This window comes from Rhinopithecus roxellana, chromosome 14 (assembly GCF_007565055.1).
Source record: "Rhinopithecus roxellana isolate Shanxi Qingling chromosome 14, ASM756505v1, whole genome shotgun sequence".
Lineage (NCBI taxonomy): Eukaryota > Metazoa > Chordata > Mammalia > Primates > Cercopithecidae > Rhinopithecus > Rhinopithecus roxellana.
In genome coordinates this window covers 60,584,195-60,607,187 of record NC_044562.1, presented here as the reverse complement: position 1 = coordinate 60,607,187, position 22,993 = coordinate 60,584,195, and the positions used below count along the sequence as shown (strand labels likewise).

General features: G+C 57.4%; 1 protein-coding gene across 1 annotated transcript in view; it reads left to right on the top strand.

Moving 5' to 3' along the window:
* Window positions 1–22,871, top strand: part of ESPNL (espin like) — a 30,396-nt gene extending 7,525 nt beyond the window's left edge. The window contains exons 4-9 of the mRNA XM_010357971.2: window positions 1,309–1,491; window positions 7,904–8,035; window positions 15,160–15,274; window positions 17,310–17,422; window positions 18,395–18,592; window positions 19,874–22,871. Coding sequence (XP_010356273.2) covers window positions 1,309–1,491; window positions 7,904–8,035; window positions 15,160–15,274; window positions 17,310–17,422; window positions 18,395–18,592; window positions 19,874–21,478 — 2,346 coding nt within the window. The 3' untranslated portion in view covers window positions 21,479–22,871. The remainder of the gene's footprint in view (window positions 1–1,308; window positions 1,492–7,903; window positions 8,036–15,159; window positions 15,275–17,309; window positions 17,423–18,394; window positions 18,593–19,873) is intronic.
* Window positions 22,872–22,993: the final 122 nt, after the last annotated feature.

The following is a 22,993-nucleotide window of genomic DNA, read 5'->3' as shown; positions in this document are numbered from 1 at the left end:
TGGCCTCCAGCCTCCCTTCGTGGAGACTGCAACCCCTCCTGGTGCCTCGCCTGCGTGTGCGCCCCTCTCCACCCTGGGGCCTGCCCCTCCAGCTCCTCCTGCTGGAGCAGCCTCCCACAGAGGAAGCTCTCTTGACCTGGTCCCGCCCTGGCCGTCCTCCCCTCGCTCCTGCAGCAGTTCTGACCCATTCATTCCAGACCTCAGCCTCCCAAACTATGCCTGGCCCCTGGGATGAGCGGTGGCTGCACACAGCAGGCGGAGCGGCAAGAGCTCACCGCAGGGGGTCCGCTGAGCCGTGGGACCGTGCTGAGGCATGAGCGGCCCTTCCTGGGGAGAAAGCGGACAGGCATCGGGGTCTCAGGGCCAGAAAGGCCACTCCAGATGCGAAGGAGCCCCGCAGCAGCCCTGTCCCTGTCTCTGTTTCCAGCTCATTGTGCTTTGCCCAGCAGACACTTCTGATCAGTCAGGAGCACCCTGGCTGTGCTAAGAGGCACTCACACCAAAGGTGGCAGGGGCTGCTGACAGCTCTGCTGTCCTCACGGCCTCCCCGATGGGGAAAGTGGGCACACTCAAGGCAGGAAGGAGGGAGGAGGGCGAAGGCAGGGAGCCAGCACGCCTATCACCTCTCTGTCAGGAAGGCAGGCTGTCCTAGAAGACCCCCGCGTCCCACTGGCCAGCCCAGGCCCCATGGCTGTCCCAGCTGCACAGGTTTCAGCGAGTCAGTGTAGGGGACTATCACCTGGCTGGTGCTGTGGACCAGAGCAGGGAGCCCTTCAGAAGACAGATGAGGCCTCAGAGGCGGGGCTGGCCTCAGCCAGCAGTGGGGGCCAGCAGATCAGGGCCACCTCGAATCCAGGCCCTGGAGGGAGGCCACAGGACCCGCTGCACCAGCAAAGGGGCTCAGTGCAAATGCCCAGCAAGGCAGCGCCACCCTCGGGCCAAATGAAGTTCTTTCCTCCCCTGCCTCTCCCTCCCTCCCTTCTTTCCTTCTTTCCTTCATAGCAAATGCTTCTTTACTGTTCCCTAGGTGTTTCATTTGCCATGATGTTTGCTTTCAGATTTAGGACCATGGTGTCTCCAAATTAAGCTATCGCACTCACTTCACCCCCACCTGGATCCCAGAGGTCCTGCTGCCCCAGGGTGACGGGGACGCACGTGCTGAGCCAGCCCTGTCCGGGGTTTCCTGAGGTTGTGCCCTGTGCCCTGAGAGGCAAAGCCAGAGTCCACTTTCAATTCTGCTCTGAGCCCCTCCCACTCTGTGTGCCTCCTCCCTGGGAGGGTGGCTGCTCCCACTGCTCCTCTCCCCAGGTCACATTCACCGACATCGGACTCACGGCACGGGACAATGAGGGGGCCACAGCCCTGCACTTTGCAGCCCGAGGCGGGCACACGCCCATTCTAGACCGACTCCTGCTGATGGGTGCCCCAGTCCTGAGAGACTCCTGGGGTGGGACCCCCCTCCACGACGCAGCAGAGAACGGACAGATGGAGGTAAGGTGGGTGTGAGGGAGACTGGGTGAGCAGTCACGAGTGTCAGCCATGCCCAGCACTGTGTCACTGACCCTCATGGCAACCCTGTAAGAATGATGACTCCCCTTATGCAGATGGGTAAACTGAGGCTCAGAGTTGCAAAGTCACTTGCGCAAGGTCAAGAGCCCAGGGTCAAGTGGCAAGATCCAAGCTCTATGCTCTCGTCCTGCATACCATCCTCCCTCCCTTCGCGCAGAAACTGCCTGGTGTCTGGTCCGGGCTTGGTCTTGGTGACAGTCTTCTCAGAACAGCCCTTGGGGACGGACCCTCTGCCGTGAGCAGCCTTCGAGCAGAGTTGTGGCAGGGGTGTGATGTCAGCCCCTTTGCTATTACCCAGATAAATCTTGGGGGCTCACATGGCCCAGCTTCGAGGACACGACATCCAAAAACCCCACGTAGGCAGAGATGGTGTTCAAATGTTCAACAACATCAGAACCACACCCAGCCTTTGAGGGTGGGCGCAGCCATAAGCCTCTGGCCCTGCACGGGTGCCCACCCGATCTTGACCTCGTCTAAAGGCGAGACCCCATCTCAGGAGAATGCACCCAGTTTACTTCTCCCCATCCCCATCCAGTCCTGAGCGGTGTCGAGTCTGTTCACCTCTATGAAGTCTCCTGGATCCCCAGAAGTGCACTCCAGGCCTCTGCAAGGCTAGTCTGGGGGGATTATAAGTGGAAGTGCAACCGACCATCACATTCTGGGTCTGCAAGCCTGTTGGCCAGGCTGGTCTCGAACTCCTGATCTCAAATGATCTGCCCACCTCGGCCTCCCAAAAGTGCTGGGATTACAGGCATGAGCCACTGTGCCCAGCCTAGTTCTTCTTTGAATGGTGTAAATTACACTAATTATTTTTTTAAATTGTTAAATTGTGATTAAAAAATATGTAACATAAAATTTACCATGTTAACCATTTTCAAGCATACACTTGAGCAGCATTAAGTCTGTTCACATTGTTGTGCAGCAGAATCTCCACAACTTTGTCATTTTGCAAAACCGAGACTCTATGGCCATCAAACAGCAATTCTCCATCTCCCTTTTCTCCCAGCCCCTGGCAACCAACATTCTACTTTTTGTTTTTTATGAACTTGATGACTTAGGATACCTCATATAAGTGGAATTTTACTGTATTTATCCATTTGTCTCTGGCTTAGTTCACTTAGCATAATGTCCTCAAGGTTCATCCCTGTTGTAACATGCCAAAATTTCCTTTTTTATGGCTAAATAATATTCCATTATATAGTATATACCACATTTTCTTTCTTTATTCATCTGTTAATGGACATTTGGGTTTTTCTGCCCTTTGACTGTTGCGAATCATGCTACTATGAACATGGGTGTGTAAATATCTCTGAGATCCACCCTTCAAATCTTTTGGATATGTATACCCAGCATTAGAATACCTGGATCTACCCTGATTACTTTAAAATGTTACACCAACCTTGCATTCCTGGAATAAATTCAATGACATATTATTCCTTTTAAATATAGCTGAATTCAATTTGCTAACATTTTGTTTAGGATTTTTTGGCCTTATATTCTTGAGTAAAATTGGCATGGAATGTCCTTTTTTTGTTTTATCCTTGTTATATTTTGGTATCAAAATATGCTATGAATTAGGGAATGTTTCCTCTTTTCCTATTTTTTGAGACATTTTGGTTACATTAGACTTATTTTTTTATTTGAAGATTTTGTGGAATTCACTAGTGAAATCCTGTGGATCTGGCTGTTTCTTTGAGGGAAGGTTTTTAATTACTAATTCAATTTGTTTAATTATAGAACTACTAGGGCTTTCTATTTCTTATGTGTTGGTTTCATCAAATTATATTTTTCTAGGATTTATTTCCTAGAAATGTTCTAGGAATCAATTTTATCTAAGTTATTAAGTGTATTAGCATAAAGTTATTTTTGATATCCTGATGATCCTTTATTGTCTGTACATAGTAAGGTCCCCACTTTTAATTCCTTATGTTGGTTATTTTCTTCTTTCTTTTTTTGTCTCAATCAGCCTCACTAGATATTAGTCACTAGTTTTTCAAACAGTCAGGTTTTAACTTGTTCAGGGTCCTCCAAAAAGCATTTAATTGTCTCCAATGTATTTTTTTATTTCATTAATTTCTGCATTTATCTTTGTCATTACTTTCTTTCCTAAATTACTGAGATGGGTGCCTACTTCACTTGCTTTTCAACCTTTTTTGTTTTCTAATATATTTATCGAAGGCTATAAATTTTCCTCTAAGTACTGCTTTGGCTGTATCCCACTGTTTGATAATTGTTCAGTTAAAAAATATTTTCTAATTCCCATTTTGATTCTTATTTGCCCTAGGGATTCCTTGGAATTATGTTTCTTAATTTCCAAATACGAAGGTGTTCTTTCCGGCTATTTGTTATTAATTTCTGTCCAAATTGCATTGTGGTCAGAAAATATACTCTGGTGATTTCAGTCCTTTGATTTTTTGATAAGTTACTTTATTGCCCTGTGTATGGTCAATTTGATCAATGTTGCATGTGTTCTTGGAAAGACTGTAGAGTTTGCAGGCTCTTCTCTACATGTCATTATATCATTGTGTTCTTCAGATCTCCATAGGTATACATTTTAGTTTATTGGATTTCAAATGGCTCGAGAGAAGTGTGTGAACATTCCTGGCTATTATTCTGGATTTGTCTGTGTTTCCCTATAATCCTGTCACCATTTGTTTTGTATATTTTGAACCCCACATCTAGTCTGTTTTATCTGATATATGTATACACATGACTTTTCTTTCTGTACTCATTTGATGGTGAAGCTTATTCATACTTTACTTTCAGCCTTCTGAATCCTTATGTTTGCCAGTACTTCTGGTTAGCCACATGCAGTCACATTTAGTTTTTTTCATCAGCCTGATAGTCTTTATCTGTTGGTGCATTTAGACCATCTACAGTCATATGATTACTAATGTTTAGGGGTTTATTTTTACTCTCATTTTGAGGAGATGTTATCTGGCTGCCTGGGTTTTTCTTTATTTAAAAGGAGTAGGCACTGTTGTTTTTGTCTGTTAGTTCTCAGAGCTTTATTTCTATTTCTTTGTGGGCTGGGTCTTCTGGTTCTCATTCATGGTATCTTACTTCCTTGTATTTTTTATTTTTGTTGACGTATGCTGACATTAAACATGAAAAATGAAGTGTAGGCATAACTGGAGGCCTTGGCAATATCTTATTTGCCTTTGCTGGGCACATGTGGGCTCAGGATCACCTTAACCTGCATTCCAGGCAGGAAGTTCCCAGGACCACCTCCATGATAGGAAGCAGGGGCCTGACTGGCATCTGGCTTCCGTTTTCTCTGAGGGTAGAGCCCTTGGCCTACATCAGGAGGTGGTCAACCAGAGCCCCCACCCTTGGCAGAACCCGCACTGTTCCTGGCCTCCCTGGTCCCCTGAGGCTGCTGGAGGACAGTGTTCTTCTGGCATCAGCCCAGGCTCAGGGCAAGGGCAGTTCTGAGTGCTGGGCTCCCCGACTACCCCCCTACCCCTGAGGCTTTCCTTTTCCCCTGAGTGTGGCCGGATCACTCCTCCCTGACTTCTGTGTGACCTTACGGAGGCTGTTGGCAGGTGACTTTTACAGAGAATCCGTGTTTCATGTCCTTGGGCAGTGGGTTGGTTTGACCCACCTGGTTCTCTCCTCCCTGGAGTAGTGGATCCATCTGCTTACCTGCTTTTCCACTGGTGTGGCCTCCGCACAGACTTCCGGACAGAGTTCCGTCTGTCACCACCCACCCTCTGCTGACAATCCCAGCGGCGATGGGGTCCATTACTCTGGGGGAGATGTTCCCTTCCTCCTCCCCATGGCTCTGTTCCTGTCAGGGCTATGCCCTCTTTCCCCAGCACTATCTGGGGCCAGGTCTGACACCTGTCCCCCTTCCTCTGCCGTGACACCCCTCATACTCTTGCAGACCCCGTAACTCCCCTCCTCCGCATCCTGGCCTCCTCTTCCCAGCAACAGCTCCGTGGGGACGCTCTGCCTCCACCCACCCACACACCCACCGCGTCCTGGCAGACTTTTGCCATTCCCCCAGCCCAGAGCCTCCGGGAGCAGTGCCTCTCCCAGGGACTGGCTTCAGCAACCGGCCCCAGCCTCCCTAGCCCCAGCCTCCTTGCACATCTGACAAATGCTTCCTGCTTCCTCAGCCACACCAGCCACTGGTTCAGCCCTTCTGGTCCTCCAAGAGCCTTTAGGCGTTATCTGGTTCAAGCCTCCCGGCAGGCCCCCGGGAAGGGGTGTGCGCACACCTGATTTTGTGTGGCCCCACAAGCTCAAAATAGTTCTCCCCTTTTTAAATGGGGAAAAAGCAAAAGAATCACATCTCATGACACATGAAACTCATCTGAAGTTAAAAGTGTCCACAAATAAAGCCTCGTGTGCAACCAGCCATCCTATGGGTGGCAGCTTTCATACCACAACCAGGGTTGCATATTTGTGCCAGAGCCGGCGGCCCCCGGCCTGAGCTGCTTACTCTCTGGAGGGCAGTGCGGCACCCAGGAAGGCAGGCAGTGCACAAGCAGACACCCAAGTCCACAGCTTAGAGGCACAAGGTCATTATCCTCAGGCAGTGACAAGCCCTGTAGCTCTGTGGTTCTGGAGCAGGTCTTGTGGATCTGCAGGGCTTCCAGGACGCAGGGCTCTTTCCATCTTCGTGTCCACCTTCCTCTGGTGGTGCTGTGGTCTCTTCAGGCTGTGGCCACCTTGGAAGCCATGGAACTCAGGGCAGAGGAAGGAGGGGAAGGGAAGCCCTCCAGAGAAGAATTCCCCCAGGACGAGCACTTACCCTTGAGGTCTCGAGCTGACCTGCTAACTGCACAGCTGGGTGTCGGTAGGGGCCAGGGGCGAGGAAGGCTGGTGGTGTCGGCCATAGATCAGTGCAGCTGTCCCTACTTTACAGACAGGCCCAGTTAGCTGGCCAAGTTCTCTGACCAGCAAGTCACAGAGCCAGATGAGCTCAAGGCCACTGGACTTCGCTACCAGGCCCCCTGCCACGCACAACAGCATCACGTTGTGTTTACTCACGGTGGGCACACCTGCCGCTCCACATGCATGCTGAACCTGCATTTATCTGTAGAGAATGAACACTAATTGCACCTTTTATAGGTGAGTCACCTGCAGTCCAGAGAGGAGCTGAAATTTCCTTTGGGGTCTCACAACTTTTTTGAGATGGAGTTTCACTCTTGTTGCCCAGGCTGGAGTGCAGTGGTGCCATCTTGGCTCACTGCAACTTCCGCCTCCCGGCTTCAAGCAATTCTCCTGCCTCAGCCTCCTGACTAGCTGGGAATAGAGGCGCCTGCCACCACACTTGGCTAATTTTTTGTATTTAGTAGAAACAGGGTTTCACTATGTTGGTCAGGCTGGTCTGGAACTCCTGACCTCAGGTGATCCACCCGCCTTGGCCTCAAGTGCTGGGATTACAAGCGTGAGCCACCGCGCCCGGCCAAGGGTCTCACAGCTTCTTACTTAGTTCAATTCAGTGTCACCCAAAGATGCTGAGGCCCAGCTGGTCTATCTCAGACATACGTTTGCGTCAAAGGCACAGTTTTATGAACACAGCATTCGCCTTGCTCAAGTTCATTTTTGTGTTTCCCTAGTACCACCAAAGAGACACAGAAATATTTATAGAATAAATGCATACAGAATAAAGTACAGAATTCATTATTGAGGTCCCCTGCCCCTCTCCCATCTGAATCCTTCACAGGCGCAGATGTCCTCCAGCCTTCCAGTCCTGTGGACTCCCTCCCCAGCTCCTTCCCTCCCCTCTTCCTCCCCATTCCCCTCACAAGAGCCCATCAGGTACAAGGAGACAGGAGGGCCCTGGCCCCGGGTTGGCTGGGTAGGAGCAAGCAGTGTGGCTGGCAGAGGTGGTGAGCAGCCTTGGTCAGGCATGAGCTGGTACTCCGGGTGCCGGGGGACCTCGTGGGGCCAGGAGGACGGTCCTATGGAGAGGGGCTGTGGTGGGAGGTGGCCCTGAGTCCCCGGGGCGGGGCCGGCTGCTTGTCTGTCCGAGCCTTGTTGCTTCACATGCGTTGATCCACATCTCCAAGGGTGGCAAACATGGAAACTGGTTCTGCATTTAATGCGTAGGCCATGGCAGCTGTGAGGGGTCTGGACGGGGCACCCTGATGCCTGTCAGCTCAGCACTGCTTCATATGCAGTGCCTGGTACTGTCTGTGCCAGGACAGGGTGGCTGTGGGATGAGGCTTGGGTGCTCCTAGGCAGGTCTCTGGAACCCACGGCCCAGATTCAAGCCCTGCCCCTGCTGGGAAAGGCACTAGGGCAGCCTGTGCCATGGGGCCAGCCCGTGGGCACCTGGTGAGGGTCGTGGTGGGTCACACGTGTGCCCTCCTCACTGCAGTGCTGCCAGACCCTAGTCTCCCACCACGTGGATCCCTCCCTGCGGGATGAAGACGGTTACACGGCGGCGGACCTGGCGGAGTACCACGGACACCGGGACTGTGCCCAATACCTGCGGGAAGTGGCCCAGCCGGTAAGGCTCAGGGTCCCCAGCTGCCCTGGAGACATGGAGGGTGGGCCCAGATCCCAGCCAGGACCCCACTGCTGCAGCATAGTCAGCTGGGAAGCTCACCGTATCCAACTCATACATGGCATCGGAGCCAGGAGCAAGGGCCTGGGCAGGACTGAGGTGCCACAGGGCAGCCAGTGCTAGGGTCAGGCTGTGACAGGAGCTGTGACAGGGGCCAGGACAGGGGCCGTGACGGGTGGGGCCAGGGCTGTGACAAGGACAGGGCTGTAACGGGGATCAGGAGAGAGGGCATGTGACAGGGCCTGGGGCCATGGCTGTGGCCAGGGCCCGGCCTGGGCTTGTGGCTGGAACTTGGCCAGGTCATGCCATTCGTCTGGGTCACAGAGACCACACCTGTGTCTCAAGAGCCTCCGTGGCCAGGGTTCCTCGTGGGTGATGTATGTCAGACTGAGGAGCCCCAGGAGTGGAAGCAGAACCTCCCAGAGGTGACTGCAAGGCGGCCAACAGCCCTACAGCAGCCGGAAGGCAGCAGATTCCAGCCCTGGCTCTTGTCTCTCAGCCTGGGACACCACAGCCTCTCATTTCCCCATTTGTAAGGACAGGGATCTTGTCTGTCCCACTAGTCCCCAGCCCTTAGCACATGACAGGGCTCAGCAAGTGTTTACTGAATGAACAAATGAGCAAATGGGCGGAAAAGCAGGTGGATGCATGAGGGTGAACAGAGGAAGGGATGGATGGGGAGGGAACAGACAGAGGAGGAATGGATGGGGCAGGGAGGCCAAAGGAGTGAGATATGAGGAGAGGGCTACATGGAGAGGGGAGAGCTCAGGAGGGTGGACAGAGAAGAGATGGGTGGAAGAGGAGTGGACAAAGAAGGGTGGAAGGAGGAGGGTGAATGGAGGAGGAATGGATGGAGGAGGGTGAATGGAGGAGGAATGGATGGAAGAGGATGGATGGAGAGTGGATGGAGAAGGGTGGATGGAGGAGGAATGGATGGAGGAGGGTGGATGGAGGAGGAATGGATGGAGAAGGGTGGATGGAGGAGGAATGGATGGAGGAGGGTGGATGGAGGAGGGTGGATGGAGGAGGAACGAATGGAGGAGGTAGATGGAAGAGGGTGGATGGAGGAGGGTAGATGGAGGAGGGTGGATGGAGGAGAGTGGTTGGAGGAGGGTGGGTGGAGGAGGGTGGGTGGAGGAGGGGAGATGCATGAGGGTGGATGGAGGAGGAAGGGATGGAGGAGGGTGGATGGAGGAAGAATGGACAGAAGAGGATTGGATGGAGGAGGGTGGATGAAGGATGGAGATGGGAGCTAGGTGGATGAAGGAGTTGGATGGAGGAGAGTGGATGGAGGAGTTGGATGGGGGAGGTGGATGGAGGAGGGTGGATAGAGGAGGTGGATGGAGGAGGGTGGGTAGAGGAGGAATGGATGGAGAAGGGTGGATGGGGGAGCTGGATGGAGGAGATGGATGGAGGAGGTGGATGGAGGAGGAATGGATGGAGAAGGGTGAATGGAGGAGTAATGAATGGAAGAGGATGGATGGAGGAGGGTGAATGGAGGAGGAATGAATGGAAGAGGGTGGGATGGAGGAGGGTGAATGGAGTAATGAATGGAAGAGGATGGATGGAGGAGGGTGAATGGAGGAGGAATGAATGAAAGAGGGTGGATGGAGGAGGTGGATGGAGGAGGGTGGATGGAGGAGAAATGGATGAAGGAGCTGGATGGAGAAGTTGGATGGAGGGGAGATGAGGGGGGTGGATGGAGGAGGAATGGACAGAAGAGGAACGGAGGAGGGAGGAGAGTGGATGAAGGATGGAGATGGGAGCTGGGTGGATGGAGGAGGGTGGATGGAAGAGGATGGATGGAGGAGAAATGGATGAAGGAGTTGGATGGAGGAGGGGAGATGGAGGCGGGTGGTTGGAGGAGGAATGGACAGAAGAGGAATGGATGGAGGAGGGTGGATGAAGGATGGAGATGGGAGCTGGGTGGATGGAGAAGGGTGGATGAGGGCAAATGAATGGAGGAGCCGGTGGGAGAGGGTGCTTTGGCATCCACATTGGAGTCAGGTCACCCCCATGTGCTCCCACCCGACCTTCCCTCTGTATTCCAGGCCCAGGGCGGTTACTGTGACAAATTCATCTAATCTGCCTCAGTTTCCACCACACTTCTTTTAGTGACCACCCCTTCAGAAAGGTGTTCTGAAATCACCTGACCCTTCTTTTCAGGTGAGGGGACTGAGGCCCAGAAGGTGCCATTGCCCTCCACCCCCCAAACCCCTTGTCTCCCCATGGGGTTGCTGGCCTCCTCTTCTCTGATGTGTCCTCTCAGAGCATCTGGGGCCAACTGGGGCAGAGCCACAGTCCCCCCAACCCCCCAGCCCCTGGGGCCTGCCGGACACTTGTCACACTGCCACCACCGGGGCCTCTGTTAGCACTGGTGGAAACCCACACCAGTCCTGCCGCGCTGCGCAGGTGGCTCAGGTGGCCTCCAGAGAGCACGGCTCTGCCCTGGTTTTGCCCTGGTGCAGCAGTTTCAGGAAGTAGAATTCAGTCACTGCTGGAAGTCATGTATTTACTAAATGGTGAGCTTGCTAGACGTCCAGCGGGTCCTGGTTCAGCAGAAGGCTGTCTTTCTGGCTTGGCTTGAGAAGGTGGTGGCGCTCTGCTGGCTTCTCCACAGAAGGCCGGGGCTCCACGGCCCGCAGCCCAGGAGTGCCGACTGCCTGGGTCTCCCACAGCTCCTTCAAGGCCGCTGGGTCGGCCTTGGTCTTTTTTGGGCCCCTCCCTGCACTTCCTGCCTGGATGGCAGCCGAGATTAGGCGGTGGGGAGGGTAGCCGCTCTGCCGGTGTCCCAGCCTCCACAAGACGCTGGCACAAGGGAACAGCCCCGCCTGATCTCCTGGGAGTCTCTGACACTGTTCCTGCCCCAGCCATTCTGGGGTCCCATGTGTGGGCTTTCTGTCCAAGCAGTGCCTCTGCCTTCTGTCCCCAGATCCCGTGGTAGTGGGGACGGGTCGCGTTAGGCTCGCCACATCCTTCCCGTCCACAGTCCCCTCCTGCCTGCGCCTCGGCGCCCCCTGCCCAGTGCATGAAAACCCAACCCTGCGACCTTCCCGGCTCCTAGGTGTGCAGCTTCAGGAGCCAGTTTGGGAGCTCGGGGTCGGGACTGGAGCATGTGTCTGTCTTCAACCTCTGGGAGGGTCTGGTGACAGCAGGGGGTGCTCATCTCTCACCACTGGAGCTGTCTCCCCTCCAGGCCTCTGAGGGAGAGCAGGCTGTCAGCTGTGGGCCGGGGGAGGCCATGTGCCTGCTGCAATATTGATGGGAATCCAGTCTGCAGGGGCTGCTTGCACTGGCCGCCTCTGAGCTGGCCTCAGAAGAGGTGGTGAAATCCATCATCTTCCCCATGACAACGCAGCCTGTCTCCACCCCCAGGAAACTCGTGCATTCCAAGAGCAACAGCAGCTTGGGGAGCAATGCTTGACAGCAGTGCTGAGACCTGCCCTGTGGGAGGTGCCCCCTTGTGCCTCCTTTGTGTCGGGTCTGTGGGGCCCTCCCGGCTTGGGGTCTGCTCAGGGTGCTAGGGAAGGCCAGCCCTGCCCCTCCCTGGGCCTTGGGGACCCCTCTCCACACAATGAGAGATGGGGTCTTGAAGTCCAGGGGCTGCCCTCAAGGCAGGCCCCCTCCCCTCTGCTAGCCAAGCAACTGGGATCCTGGCTGTGGGACTCTGAGCGCCCTGTCTGGGCAGGGATGGCGCATAGAACCCTCCATGCTTGGGGAACAGAGCCTCTGGCATCTCCCGTGGTGTCCAGGGCTGTCCCACTCACCCCCACCTGCCAGCACTGTGCTGCCCTTCCTGGGCATGGGGTGCTGGCAAGTTCTGAGCACCTCTAAACCCCAATTTTCTCACCACAGGGTCTCTCTCTGTCACCCAGGCTGGCGTGCAGTGGCACAGTCTCAGCTCACTGCACCCTCAGCCTTCCAGGCTCAAGTGATCCTCCCACCCCAGCCTCCCAAGTAGCTGGAACTATAGGCACATGCCACCACACCCAGCTAAGTTTTGTATTTTTTGTAGAAACGGGGTTTGGCCATGTTGGCCAGGCTGGTCTTGAGCTCCTGGGCTCTAGTAGTCCTCCCACCTCTGCCTCCCAAAGTGCTGGGACTACAGGCATGAGCCACCGCACCCGGCCCAGAGCCTTGTTTTTTGGGTAAAGGAGAAGCTCCTCGAGCACCCAATGAGGCGCCTGCCCTGGTGGGCCCTCGGGACAGGTGTACTCTCTCCCCTTCGGTCCAGAAAGGTACTAAGACGTCTTTATTTTATATATGAGGAAACTGAGGCCCAGAGAAGGTGAGAGGCTTCCTAGGCACTCTCCTCCTGCTGGGAAGGGTGGTACCCACCCAGTCAGTAATGGAATCTCAGCCATGGCAACTGCTGTCCGGCACCCATCCGTGGGCCGTGATTCTCTCCGCCCGGGTGGCATTACAGGCCTGTGACCTGGCTCACCACGATGCTATCCATGTATAATGCATGGAGCCTCCGCGGTGCTCAAATCTCACCAAAAACCAGGGACAGGGACAGCGGGCTGGGCCGTGGGGCCACATGACCACCAACCTCAGGGCAACTGTCCAGTGCTGGGATTCAGGGCAGCACGTGTCTAACTGTTAAAACCCCAAGGGACGAGACTCCCACATCTGTGCCTCCAGATCCCTGAGGCTCCACTGTGTCCAGGGCCTTCCTACGGGAGGCAGGGGTGTGGTGACTCCCGTTGCCGGGTAAATGCCACAGCCAGGCTTCTCATCCCTGTTAAAACTCAGAGACCATCCTAATACCGACGGTGGCAGCAGCGTCGAGGTCTGAATGCCACCGTCATGCAGGCCCCTGCCAGGTGCTGTCCATAGTCCCTCAACTTTCCAAGAACTCTGATTTATAGGCAAAGAAATGGAGGCTCAGGGGGTGGCGTCCTGGGGCTTCTCGTTGGTGAGGAGTGGAGCAGGGCTGGGCCACAGGGACCTCAAGTAAGGTCCCCCAAGCCTCAGGTGCTGTGCTGGGGCCAGAGTCCGGTAGTCCCCTGAGCCCCAAACTAACTTCCACCTCTTTGTCTTCCCCAGCATAAGAGGGCCGCTGCCATCCTGCCAAGCCTCGCACTCTGCCAGGGGTGGCCCCTCCCCACGGACAGCAGGTTCAATCTCAGGGAGGGGGCTCAGGGCTCCCAGGCAAGGGCAGAGAGCAGGCGAGAGGCACCATCCCACTCCTGGCTCAGTCCTGGCTGGGCAGGGGACAGTGCAAGGGCATTGGGGTGGCCTTGCTGTTGAGGGCCCACTCGAGGCAGGGCTTAGCCACCTCTGTTGGTGTTACCACTTGTGTCCGGCTTTTCTGGCCGTGTCTGGTCTGGAGTCTTGACTGCCCTGCTTGAAGCGGCCAAACCAGCCTCTCACTATGGCCTTCCTTCAGCATGGCAGGGAGCACACATCATGTTCTGCGGCGTTCCCTTGCCCCCGAGTCCCAGGTGGTGTGAGTCAGGTCCCGATGGCAGCTGTGCCATAGGTTTGTATCTCCGCCGAGGACCCTCGAGTCTGGGGAACACCGTGTTGCTCAGCAGAGGGCAAGTCGCTCCCAGTCCCTCCGTCGCTCCCGTCCCTCAGTCGCTCCTCAGTCGCTCCCCATCCCTCAGTCGCTCAGTCGCTCCCAGTCCCTCAGTCGCTCCTCAGTCTCTCCCCGTCCCTCAGTCGCTCAGTCGCTCCCAGTCCCTCCGTTGCTCCCCGTCCCTCAGTCACTCCCTGTCCCTCAGTCGCTCCCTGTCCCTCAGTCGCTCCCTGCACACAAAGCCCTGCGAAGCAGCCCAGAAAGGACCGCCAGGCTTTGTGTTCTTGGTCTGTCACCAGAGGCTGACCTCTGTGGTGTCCCCCACCAAGGAAGCAGCTGTTCAAGGGCACTGGAGGGAGCAAAGGCTGAGGTCTCCTGTGCGACTCTCATCCAGCTCTGCGGCAGCCCGGCTGTGGGGCCTTGAGAAAGCCCCATTGCCCTCTCTGAGTCTCAGTTTCCCCATCTGTGCACTGGGAGCCATACTGTGGGTGGGGCTGGGGACTCCTCTGGATGGTTTCTCTTCTCATGGGGCCCAGGGGTCTCAGGTCCCCTTCCGTCTCCCAGAGCGTCCCCTCCCCGGCCGCTGCTCTGTGGAGAGTTAAAGGGGCCGTGGTAAGGTATCCCGCACCCAGCCCAAGCCCCGCCTGGCCACCTGACACCTCGGCCTTCAAATATTCATGTGACACCTCCCACTCCTGGGGGCAGCAGCCGGCATCCCAGGACAGCTGTACTCCCTGAGCTCTGCAGTTCGCGTCTGAGGTCCTCCAGGGCTGGGGCTGGGCGGTCACTCCCCAGCCCACCGTGCACCAGGGTTCCTGGGCTGTGGGCACAGATTCCTGGAAGGAGTGAGGTGCGTGGGGGCTGGGAAGATGGGCTTTCAGACTGTGTTCCCTCCCCCGTGGCCCAGTGGGGTGAGGGTCCTGGAGGGGAGGTGGCTGAGGGGCCACCCAGCATCCTTGCCGGGAGGCAGCCTGTGCCACCTTGTCCATGAGCAAGGGAGGCTTGGGGAGGCCAAAGTTTTGCTCAGGTAGGACTGGCTTCACTGCAGTCCGGCCCCAGTGCAGTGTGAAAATGGGCCCTGCGTGTGTGCAGGAAAGTACATGCATGTGTGCAGGAGAGTACATGCATGTGTGTGCAGGGGAGTGTACGTGTGTGTGTGTGCATATGTGTGCACGTGTCTTTGTGAGACCACAGGGCGCTAGCACAGCTGGAAACCAGGCTCTAACCCAGTGCCCAGAACCCCAGAGCTCAGCTGCCTCCAGAGGGAGCCTGGAAGCTGAGTTTTGAGATGGGGGTGGCCCACTCAATAGAGGTGGCAGCAGGTGGGGAACCAAGGTGGGGTGCTGGGAAATGATGGCACTCAGGCAGGAGATGACCCTGGGACAGAACCCTGATCAAGGACCTGCCCCTCTCCTGCCACCTCCTTACCTGTCGCAGCCCTTCTCAGATGCACAGGCTCGCCCACTGGGTGCTCCCACCCCATCTAGGTGAGTAGGGAAGAGCCCACAGGGGCCCCCCACTGACCAGGTCCATCCACCCACAGGTGCCCCTGCTGATGACGCCCCCACCACCGCCGTTCCCCCCACCTCCACTGTTGGCCACGAGGCCCTCCCTGGAGGATGGAAGAAGAGGAGGCCCAGGGCCCGGGAACCCCACCTGTGAGTGCACAGCCCCACGTGGGCCGGCTGGGGCATGGGCCTGGGAGTGGGTGCCACTGGCCTCCCCTCCGAGGTCCTGGACCGGTGGGGAAGTCTGCGGGCAGCCAGGGCACCCCATCACCCTCCCTCCCCAGTTGCTTCCGGGTGTCCTTGGCTGCCTTTGTTGCTTTGGAAAGCAGACGATTAGCATTTTGCATGGTGAGCACTTAAAGTCACAGCAACTTGTCCGGGGGTGAACACGGGGAGACGGGCCGGTTGAGCCCAGGCCCCTTGTGGATGGGCTGCTGTCCCTGAGACCCCAGCACACCTTGCATGCGTGGGCTAGCAGGGCAGGGGATGGTCCTCACACTGTGGGCCACCACCATTAGGGGTCTGTGAGCAGCACTGATTGGCATGGCATGGCATGGCAAGAAAACAGCAGCAGGTGCCACAGGTAGTGAGGGCGAGCTTCCTCCCCAGGCCCCGCTGCGGCCCTGTACTCACACGTGGGAGTGTGCGTCTGTGTGTGATTGTGTCTGTGTGTTCTGTGTGTGATACACATAGATATGGGGACCCTTCTCTTTGTGTGACTGTGTCTGTAGCTGTGTATGATTGTGTCCATGTGTGTCTGTGTTTGTGTGTCTGTGATTGTGTCTGTGTGTATCTGTGTGTGATTGTCTATGTGATTGTGTGTCTCTCTGTGATTGTGTCTGTACGTGGTGATTGTATGTTCTGTGTCTGTATGTATCTGTGTGATTGTGTGTTCCTGTGCATGATTATGTCTGTGTATCTGTGTGTGATTGTGTGTCTGTATGTGTTTGTCTGTGTGTGACTGTGTGTGTGTCTGTGTGTGATTGTGTGTCTCTGTATGATTGTGCCTGTCTGTGTGTGATTGTGTTTGTGTCTTTCTGATTGTCAGTGTGTGATTGTCAGTATGTGATTGTGTGTATCTGTGTGATTGTGTGTGAGTCTGCTCTGTCTGTTTCTGTGTGTGATTGTGTCTATGCATCTGTGTGTGACTGTACCTGTTTCTGTGGGTGATTCTGTTCGTGTGTGTGTCTGTGTCTGTGTGCTTGTGGGTTCTGTTCTGTGTCGGTGTTTCTGTGTGATTGGTCTGTGATTGTACTGTATGTGATTGTATGTGATTGTGTATGCTTGTGTCTGTGTGTATGACTGTGTATCTGTGATTGTATCTGTGTATCTGTGTGTGACTGTGTCTGTGTGATTGTGTTTGTGTGTCTGTTCTGTGTCCGTGTATTTCTGTGATTGTGTGTGATTGTATCTGTGTGTCTGTGTGTGATTGTGTCTGTGATTGTGTGATTGTGTACATGTGTGTCTGTGTGTGGTTGTGTGTGATTGTGTCTGTGTCTGTGATTGTGTGTGTATGTGTCTGTGATTGTGGTTGTGTCTATGATTGTGTCTGTGTGTGATTGTGTGTTCTGTGTATATTTCTGTGATTGTGTCTGTGTGTGTGATTGTGTGTATGATTGTGTGTGTGTGTCTGTGTATGATTGTGTATGTGATTGTGCTTGTGTATGATTGTGTCTGTGTGTGTCTGTGTGTATGATTGTGTATGTGATTGTGCTTGTGTGATTGTGTCTGTGTGATTGTGTGTGATTGTGTCTGTGTGATTGTGTCTGTGTGTGTCTGCCTGTGACGCAGACGTGTTCTTCACTCAAGGTTGACACTTAAGTGTGTGTTTGCATCGGGGCAAGGAGCATTGTGGGCAGCGAGGGGACCAGCTTTGGGGCCTGCAGAGCTACCTTAGCCGCCTGTGACCTCCAGGCCTCAAGCCCTTCCCAGCTCCTCCCCTGCTGCAGGAGAGGCTGCGGCGTGGCCCAGGGGTGTGCCTCAGGCTTTCCAATGGACCAGGCCCATTCCTCAGAGAAGGTCCAGTGGGGCCCTGAGGTGTTCTGGGGCAGGGCAGGCTGGGGTTGGCTCCCAGCTCGCAGCTCGTTCAGGAGGCCGGCTCTGCCCCAAGGCCCAGATCCCCGAGGCTCTGCGTCTCTGCTCCCCAGCCCTTGCCCTTTCTGCAACACCCCCTTCTTCTCGGCAGCCACGTCCCTCAGCCTGGCCTGGCCTGGCCATCCTGACCAGCCTCCTCCCAGGGAGCAGATGACCGGCCCGGCCCCTCCGAGGATCACCACCAGTGCCATGGCTGACCCTGCGGTGCGTCACCCACCCGTGCATTCCTGTCTCCCGGGGCCCCCAGCCAGCCTCCATCCCCATCCTCTTAGGGGCCCAGGGAAGCCCCCAGCACAGCCAGGCCTTTCCTGAAGGGTGGATGCCTGGCTGCCTGCATCACTCCGCTGCTCTCAAGAACACCTTGAGTTCTGAGGAGACAGAAGTGTCAGGGCGACAGCAGCTGTCCCCTCACCACAGAAACACGGGGACCCTTCTCTGTCATCCCAGAGGGCTGCAGTGGCCCAAGCCCCTCTGCCCGACCTCTGAGCTCAGGGGTGCTCCGTGCCTGCTTGGAGTGCGGAGATCGCAGCAGCCAGCCATGGGCAGGGCCCCGCTGCCACTGTCCTCCTCCTCAAGGCCTCCGCCAGCCCAGACCAACAGAAGGGTCCTGCTCCCCCTTACCCTCCCTTTCCTGGGCGCCAGGCCCTTAGAAAGCCAGCCCAGCCTTTCCCTGATTGGTACTGCAGATTCTCAACCACTGAGATGTTCCGTGGGAGTCTGGGAAATGCCACGTCGCACTGTCCGTCCTGGAGAGCTGGAGTGTGCACAGCACACTGAAGGCTGTGTGTGACAAGCCCTGCGGCACAGGATTGGCTGCCAGGCTTTGTCTATGTAGCTATGCCCAGAGCAAGTTTGCCCAGGGACATGGTGTGCTCCGTGAGCATCAGCTGGGCTTGTATAGGGGACTGGGAGGGACCTCTGGCTTCATTTCTCTGCTAACAATCCCCTCCCACACATCTTACCCCCGCCCCACTCCGGTCCCTCCCCTCCGAGGTCTCACTCTTAAGCTGGGGATGAGAGGGTGGGGTGCTGTCCGTGACCCCAGCTGTCCCTTCTCTCAGGGCGCCCTGTTAGGGTGTCCTGGGCGGAGCCAACCCCCCATGTCCTCTTGGATCTTCCCTCCACTTAGGGCCTGGGTCCCCTTCGGGCCTGTGTGACCCACCCCCTTCTGCACAGGGGACAGAGACTGTGCTGGTGGGGGACGCCTCAGATAGCCTGGCGGCACTGCAGCTGGATGGGCCGCCCTCAGGCGACATCGACGGGTTGGTGCCCACGCGGGATGAGCGCGGCCGGCCCATCCCCGAATGGAAGCGGCAGGTGATGGTGCGGAAGCTGCAGGCGCGCCTGGGCGCAGAGAGCTCCGCAGAGGCCCAGGTAGGCCCCCGGGGAGGTCCAGGTAGGCCCTGGGGAGGGGCGGAGGGGCGGGACCAGTGGGCTGGGCGGGGCAGGGCCTTTCCAGGTAGATGGAAGTGGAAGTCAGAGCACCCGAAGCCCAGAACTAAATCCAAGACCCAGGGGCCCCTCTCCTCTGTGGCCTCAGCTGCTGCTTCCGTCAGAGAATGAAGTGAACCAGACCAGAGGACTCTGAGCAGAGCCCCTTCACCTGCTCTGGAGGCGTGGGTCCCACGTATCCTTCTGCTTGGCGGATTTGTGGCACAGGCCTGCCTGTGCCAAGCGTTGTTCTAGGCAGTGAAGGGCAAGCCCTGCTCTCCTGGGCGCAGCGTCTAGCAGGGAAGACGGTGGCCCATGGGCAGGTGCCAGCAGGTGTGGGGGTGCGATTCCTACTGCTGTGGAGAAAGCAAAGCAGTTGAGGGACTATGATACATGGGTGCTTACGGGGGCCCCCTCTGGGGACGTGGCCTTGAGCAGGGGCCAGAGGGAAGAGAGGTGGAGCCCTATGGGAACTTGGGGCAGACACCTCCTAGGCAGAGGCAACAGCCAGTGCAAGGGTCCTGAGGCCCGGCCGGCCTGGGGAGAAGCAAGAGAAGGTGCCCTGGCGTGGAATGGGCGCCTGAGGTTGGAGAGGAACCTGGCTGGGATTACTGCACCTCTGTGAGGCCGTGGGGAGCCACTGAGAATCTGAGCAGAGAAGGGCTGTGATGTGCCTTGGATTTTAACAGGCTCCCCCGGCTGCTGTGCAGACAGGAGTTCAGGAATTGTACCCTCAGAGGCCTATGATATTGTCAGGACGATTGCGTCCTGCATCCCCGGTCTAGCACTGTGCTGTCCAGCACAATCATGCCAGCCACGTGCAGCCATTGAAATTCACTACAATTTAGGGGAAGTAAAAGTTCTGCCCCTCTATCGCACCAGCCACCTGTCGTTTCTCTAGCCACAGGTGGCTCCTGGCTGCTGGAATACAGCCCGTCTCCATCATCTCAGGACTGGGGGACAGCCCTGTCTGAGGGCCCAGCCTGTCCTGGCCTGTTGGGCTGAGAGCCATAGGGGCTGAAAGCCACAGGGTTGAGAGCAGAGCAAGACTGGGGCAGAGCAGGTCAGGGGCTTCTGCCCTAGCTGGGAAGCCCTTTAAAGTCTTACCTTGGGGCAGGACCAGAGGCTCTGCAGAGATGCTGAGAGCTCAGGGATTTGGAAGCCAGGTGGGCTGATGGCAGGTGGGCAGGCTCACCCTGCTCACCCTGCCCTTCCTGTGCCCAGGACAATGGTGGGAGCTCAGGCCCCACAGAGCAGGCGGCCTGGAGGTACTCACAGACCCACCAGGCCATCCTGGGGCCCTTTGGGGAGCTGCTGACGGAGGACGACCTGGTCTACCTAGAGAAGCAGATTGCAGACCTGCAGCTTCGGCGCCGCTGTCAGGAGTATGAGAGTGAGCTGGGCCGGTTGGCGGCTGAGCTGCAGGCCCTGCTGCCCGAGCCCCTGGTCAGCATCACGGTCAACAGCCACTTCCTGCCCAGGGCGCCCGGGCTGGAGGCTGAGGAGGCCTCAACCCCAGCGGCTGGGCCCACAAGCTCTGCGGAGGCCTTGGAGGTGGCCCCCGGGGGGCAGCCCCTGCCCTTCTGGTGCAGCCACATCTCCCGCCTAGTGCGCAGCCTGTCCCTGCTGCTGAAGGGTGTGCATGGGCTGGTGCAGGGGGATGAGAAGCCGGCCACCCAGCCCCTGCAGGAGACCTGCAGGGAGGCCTCGGCCCGCCCCCCTTGGAGCGAGGCCCAGCGCCAGATCCAGGAGTGGGGGGTGTCTGTGCGGATGCTGCGCGGCAACTTCGAGTCGGCCTCTGGCCTACTCTGTGGCTTCAACCCTGGCCCTTGCGAGCCAGGGGCCCAGCTCAGGCAGTGCCTGAGTGGCTGCTGGCCGGCCCTGCCTAAGCCCTGCAGTGGCCTGGCTTCGGGGGAGCCCAGGCCTGGCGACACAGAGGAGGCCAGCGACTCCGGCATCAGCTGCGAGGAGGTGCCATCGGAGGTGGGCGCCGCAGCCGGCCCGGACCTGGCCAGCCTGCGCAAGGAGCGCATCATCATGCTCTTCCTCAGCCACTGGAGGAGGTCGGCCTACACGCCGGCCCTCAAGACAGCAGCCTGCAGGACCCTAGAAGACCGCCACACGGGGTTTCGGGGCCAGGAGGCCTCCAGGAGCCCTGGGCCACCCTCCTCACCCGGCGAGGGCCCCCGGCTGGGCCACCTGTGGCAGCAGCGCAGCACCATCACCCACCTGCTGGGCAACTGGAAAGCCATCATGGCTCACGTGCCCACCCGGCAGCTGCGGCGGCTAAGCCGGCGGCCCCGCGGGGCCCTGTCCCCCGAGCAGTTCCTGCCCCACGTGGACGGGGCTCCTGTGCCCTACAGCAGCCTCTCCCTGGATCTCTTCATGCTGGGTTACTTCCAGCTCCTGGAGTGCGACCTGCCGGCAGAGGAGCGGAAGGTGCGCCACCTGCTCTGCTTCGAGGTCTTCGAGCACCTGGGCACCCACGGCTGGGAGGCGGTGCGCGCCTTCCACAAGGCTGTGACCGACGAGGTGGCCACCGGCCGCCGGGCCTGGACCGACGGCTTCGAGGACATCAAAGCCCGCTTCTTTGGCTCCAGCCAGGGTCCCGCCTGGGAAACAGAACCTGGCCGCAAGTCAGGCCTGACCCCGCTCGGGCCCCTGCCGCATGCTGCCGTCCCCTGCAGCGGCCCTGAGCCCACAGCACAGCGGCTGGGGTCCCGCTCCCAGCAGGGCAGCTTCAACAGCGAGGACATCTGCGGCTACATCAACCGGAGCTTTGCCTTCTGGAAGGAGAAGGAAGCTGAGATGTTCAACTTTGGAGAATGACCCAGCCGGCAGCCTGCTTTCCAGAATGTGGTTTGGGGGTAACTTGGGGTTTCTCTTTTCCTTGCTCACACCCTTGGTGGCTGGGGGAGCCGGGCAAGGCTGCCTCCAGTCCTGCGGGTTCTCGGAGGCTGCGGCACTCTTCTGTTGTGGCATGCTTCTCCTCCGAGTCGGGACTCAGACTCCTTCTCACCACTGCACCCAGGAAGCCCCTGGGCAGGCCCTGAAGTTAGGCAGTGGGCCACCCCAGCCCAGGGCACCTCTGCCCGGCCAGCCCCCAAGACCCGGGATGCTGCCTGTTTCCCACTTGTCCTTCCCCAGTGCCACCAGTTACCTGGGCGTCCTGTCCCTCAGTTTCTCTGGTGCTGGTGGCCTCGGCCACATCTACCTTCCATGTGAGCCTGAGGTGGCCCCAGGTCCTGGTCCTGCCCGTTTCTCCTGCTGACCTTGGGCCACACCCCTTCACCTCCCGCCTGTGAATGGTGGGGAGCTGGAGTGGTTCCGAGAACAGATTCCATGGGGAGGAGACCTTCCTGCCAGGCCGTCCTTGCTGGTCACACACCGATGCCCGCCAGGCCAGTGCCCCACCCCCAGGGTGCTCCAGAGACCCTGCTTCCTCAAAGGAAGGCTCCCCGTGGGGCCCCTGTCCTCCAGCTGACCAGCCCCAGCCTAGTCGTGGGCCCCAGCAAGGCCGATGAGCAGGGACGTGGGAGTAGCAGTGGCTGAGAGTCCTCCAGACAGGGTGGCTGGCGTCCACTCTCAAAGGCTGCTGCACACAGAGGAGAATGCTGGCAGGGGTGGGCAGCAGCCGGACCTCGGTGGGACGTGGCTACTCCGTGAGGGCACTTGGGTGTCACCCACAGTACACCTCTTCACGGGCGCCTGTGTACTGGAGGGAGGGATACAGGAAGGGAGATGGATTCCATCCTCGGGGGCTCTGGGTGCTGCCGAGTATCCCTGGACATGGTGCTGGGCATGGCTGGCATAGGGTGTGGTTTGTCCCCAGCTCCTGATGGCAGCCAGGAGAATGGGTCATCACCCAGGCTCTGGGGCTGAGGAGGGCTGGGCCCAAGCCCACAGTGAGATGGCCCAGCAGGGAGTGGCAGGGAGGGGAGGCTTCAGGAATATTCTTCCTGGCATCCAGGCCCTCTGGGACAGAGGAGGGTGCAGTCAGGGGACAGGCTTGTCAGGGGTCCCTGCCTTGCTCCCTGGGGATTGCCCAGGCAGAACCTGGAAGGCAGCAGGCAAGCTGTTAGATGGAACAGAGAGACCCTCGCGGCTGACTGGGGCCCAAGGGGAGGGACGCTGAAGAAGATGTAAAATTGGCCAGGCTTGGTGGCTCACGCCTGTAATCCCAGCACTTTGGGAGACTGAGGCGGGCGGATCACGAGGTCAGGAGATCGAGACCATCCTGGCTAACACGGTGAAACCCTGTCTCTACTAAAAATACAAAAAATGAGCCAGGCGAGGTGGTGGGTGCCTGTAGTCCCAGCTAGTCGGGAGGCTGAGGCAGGAGAA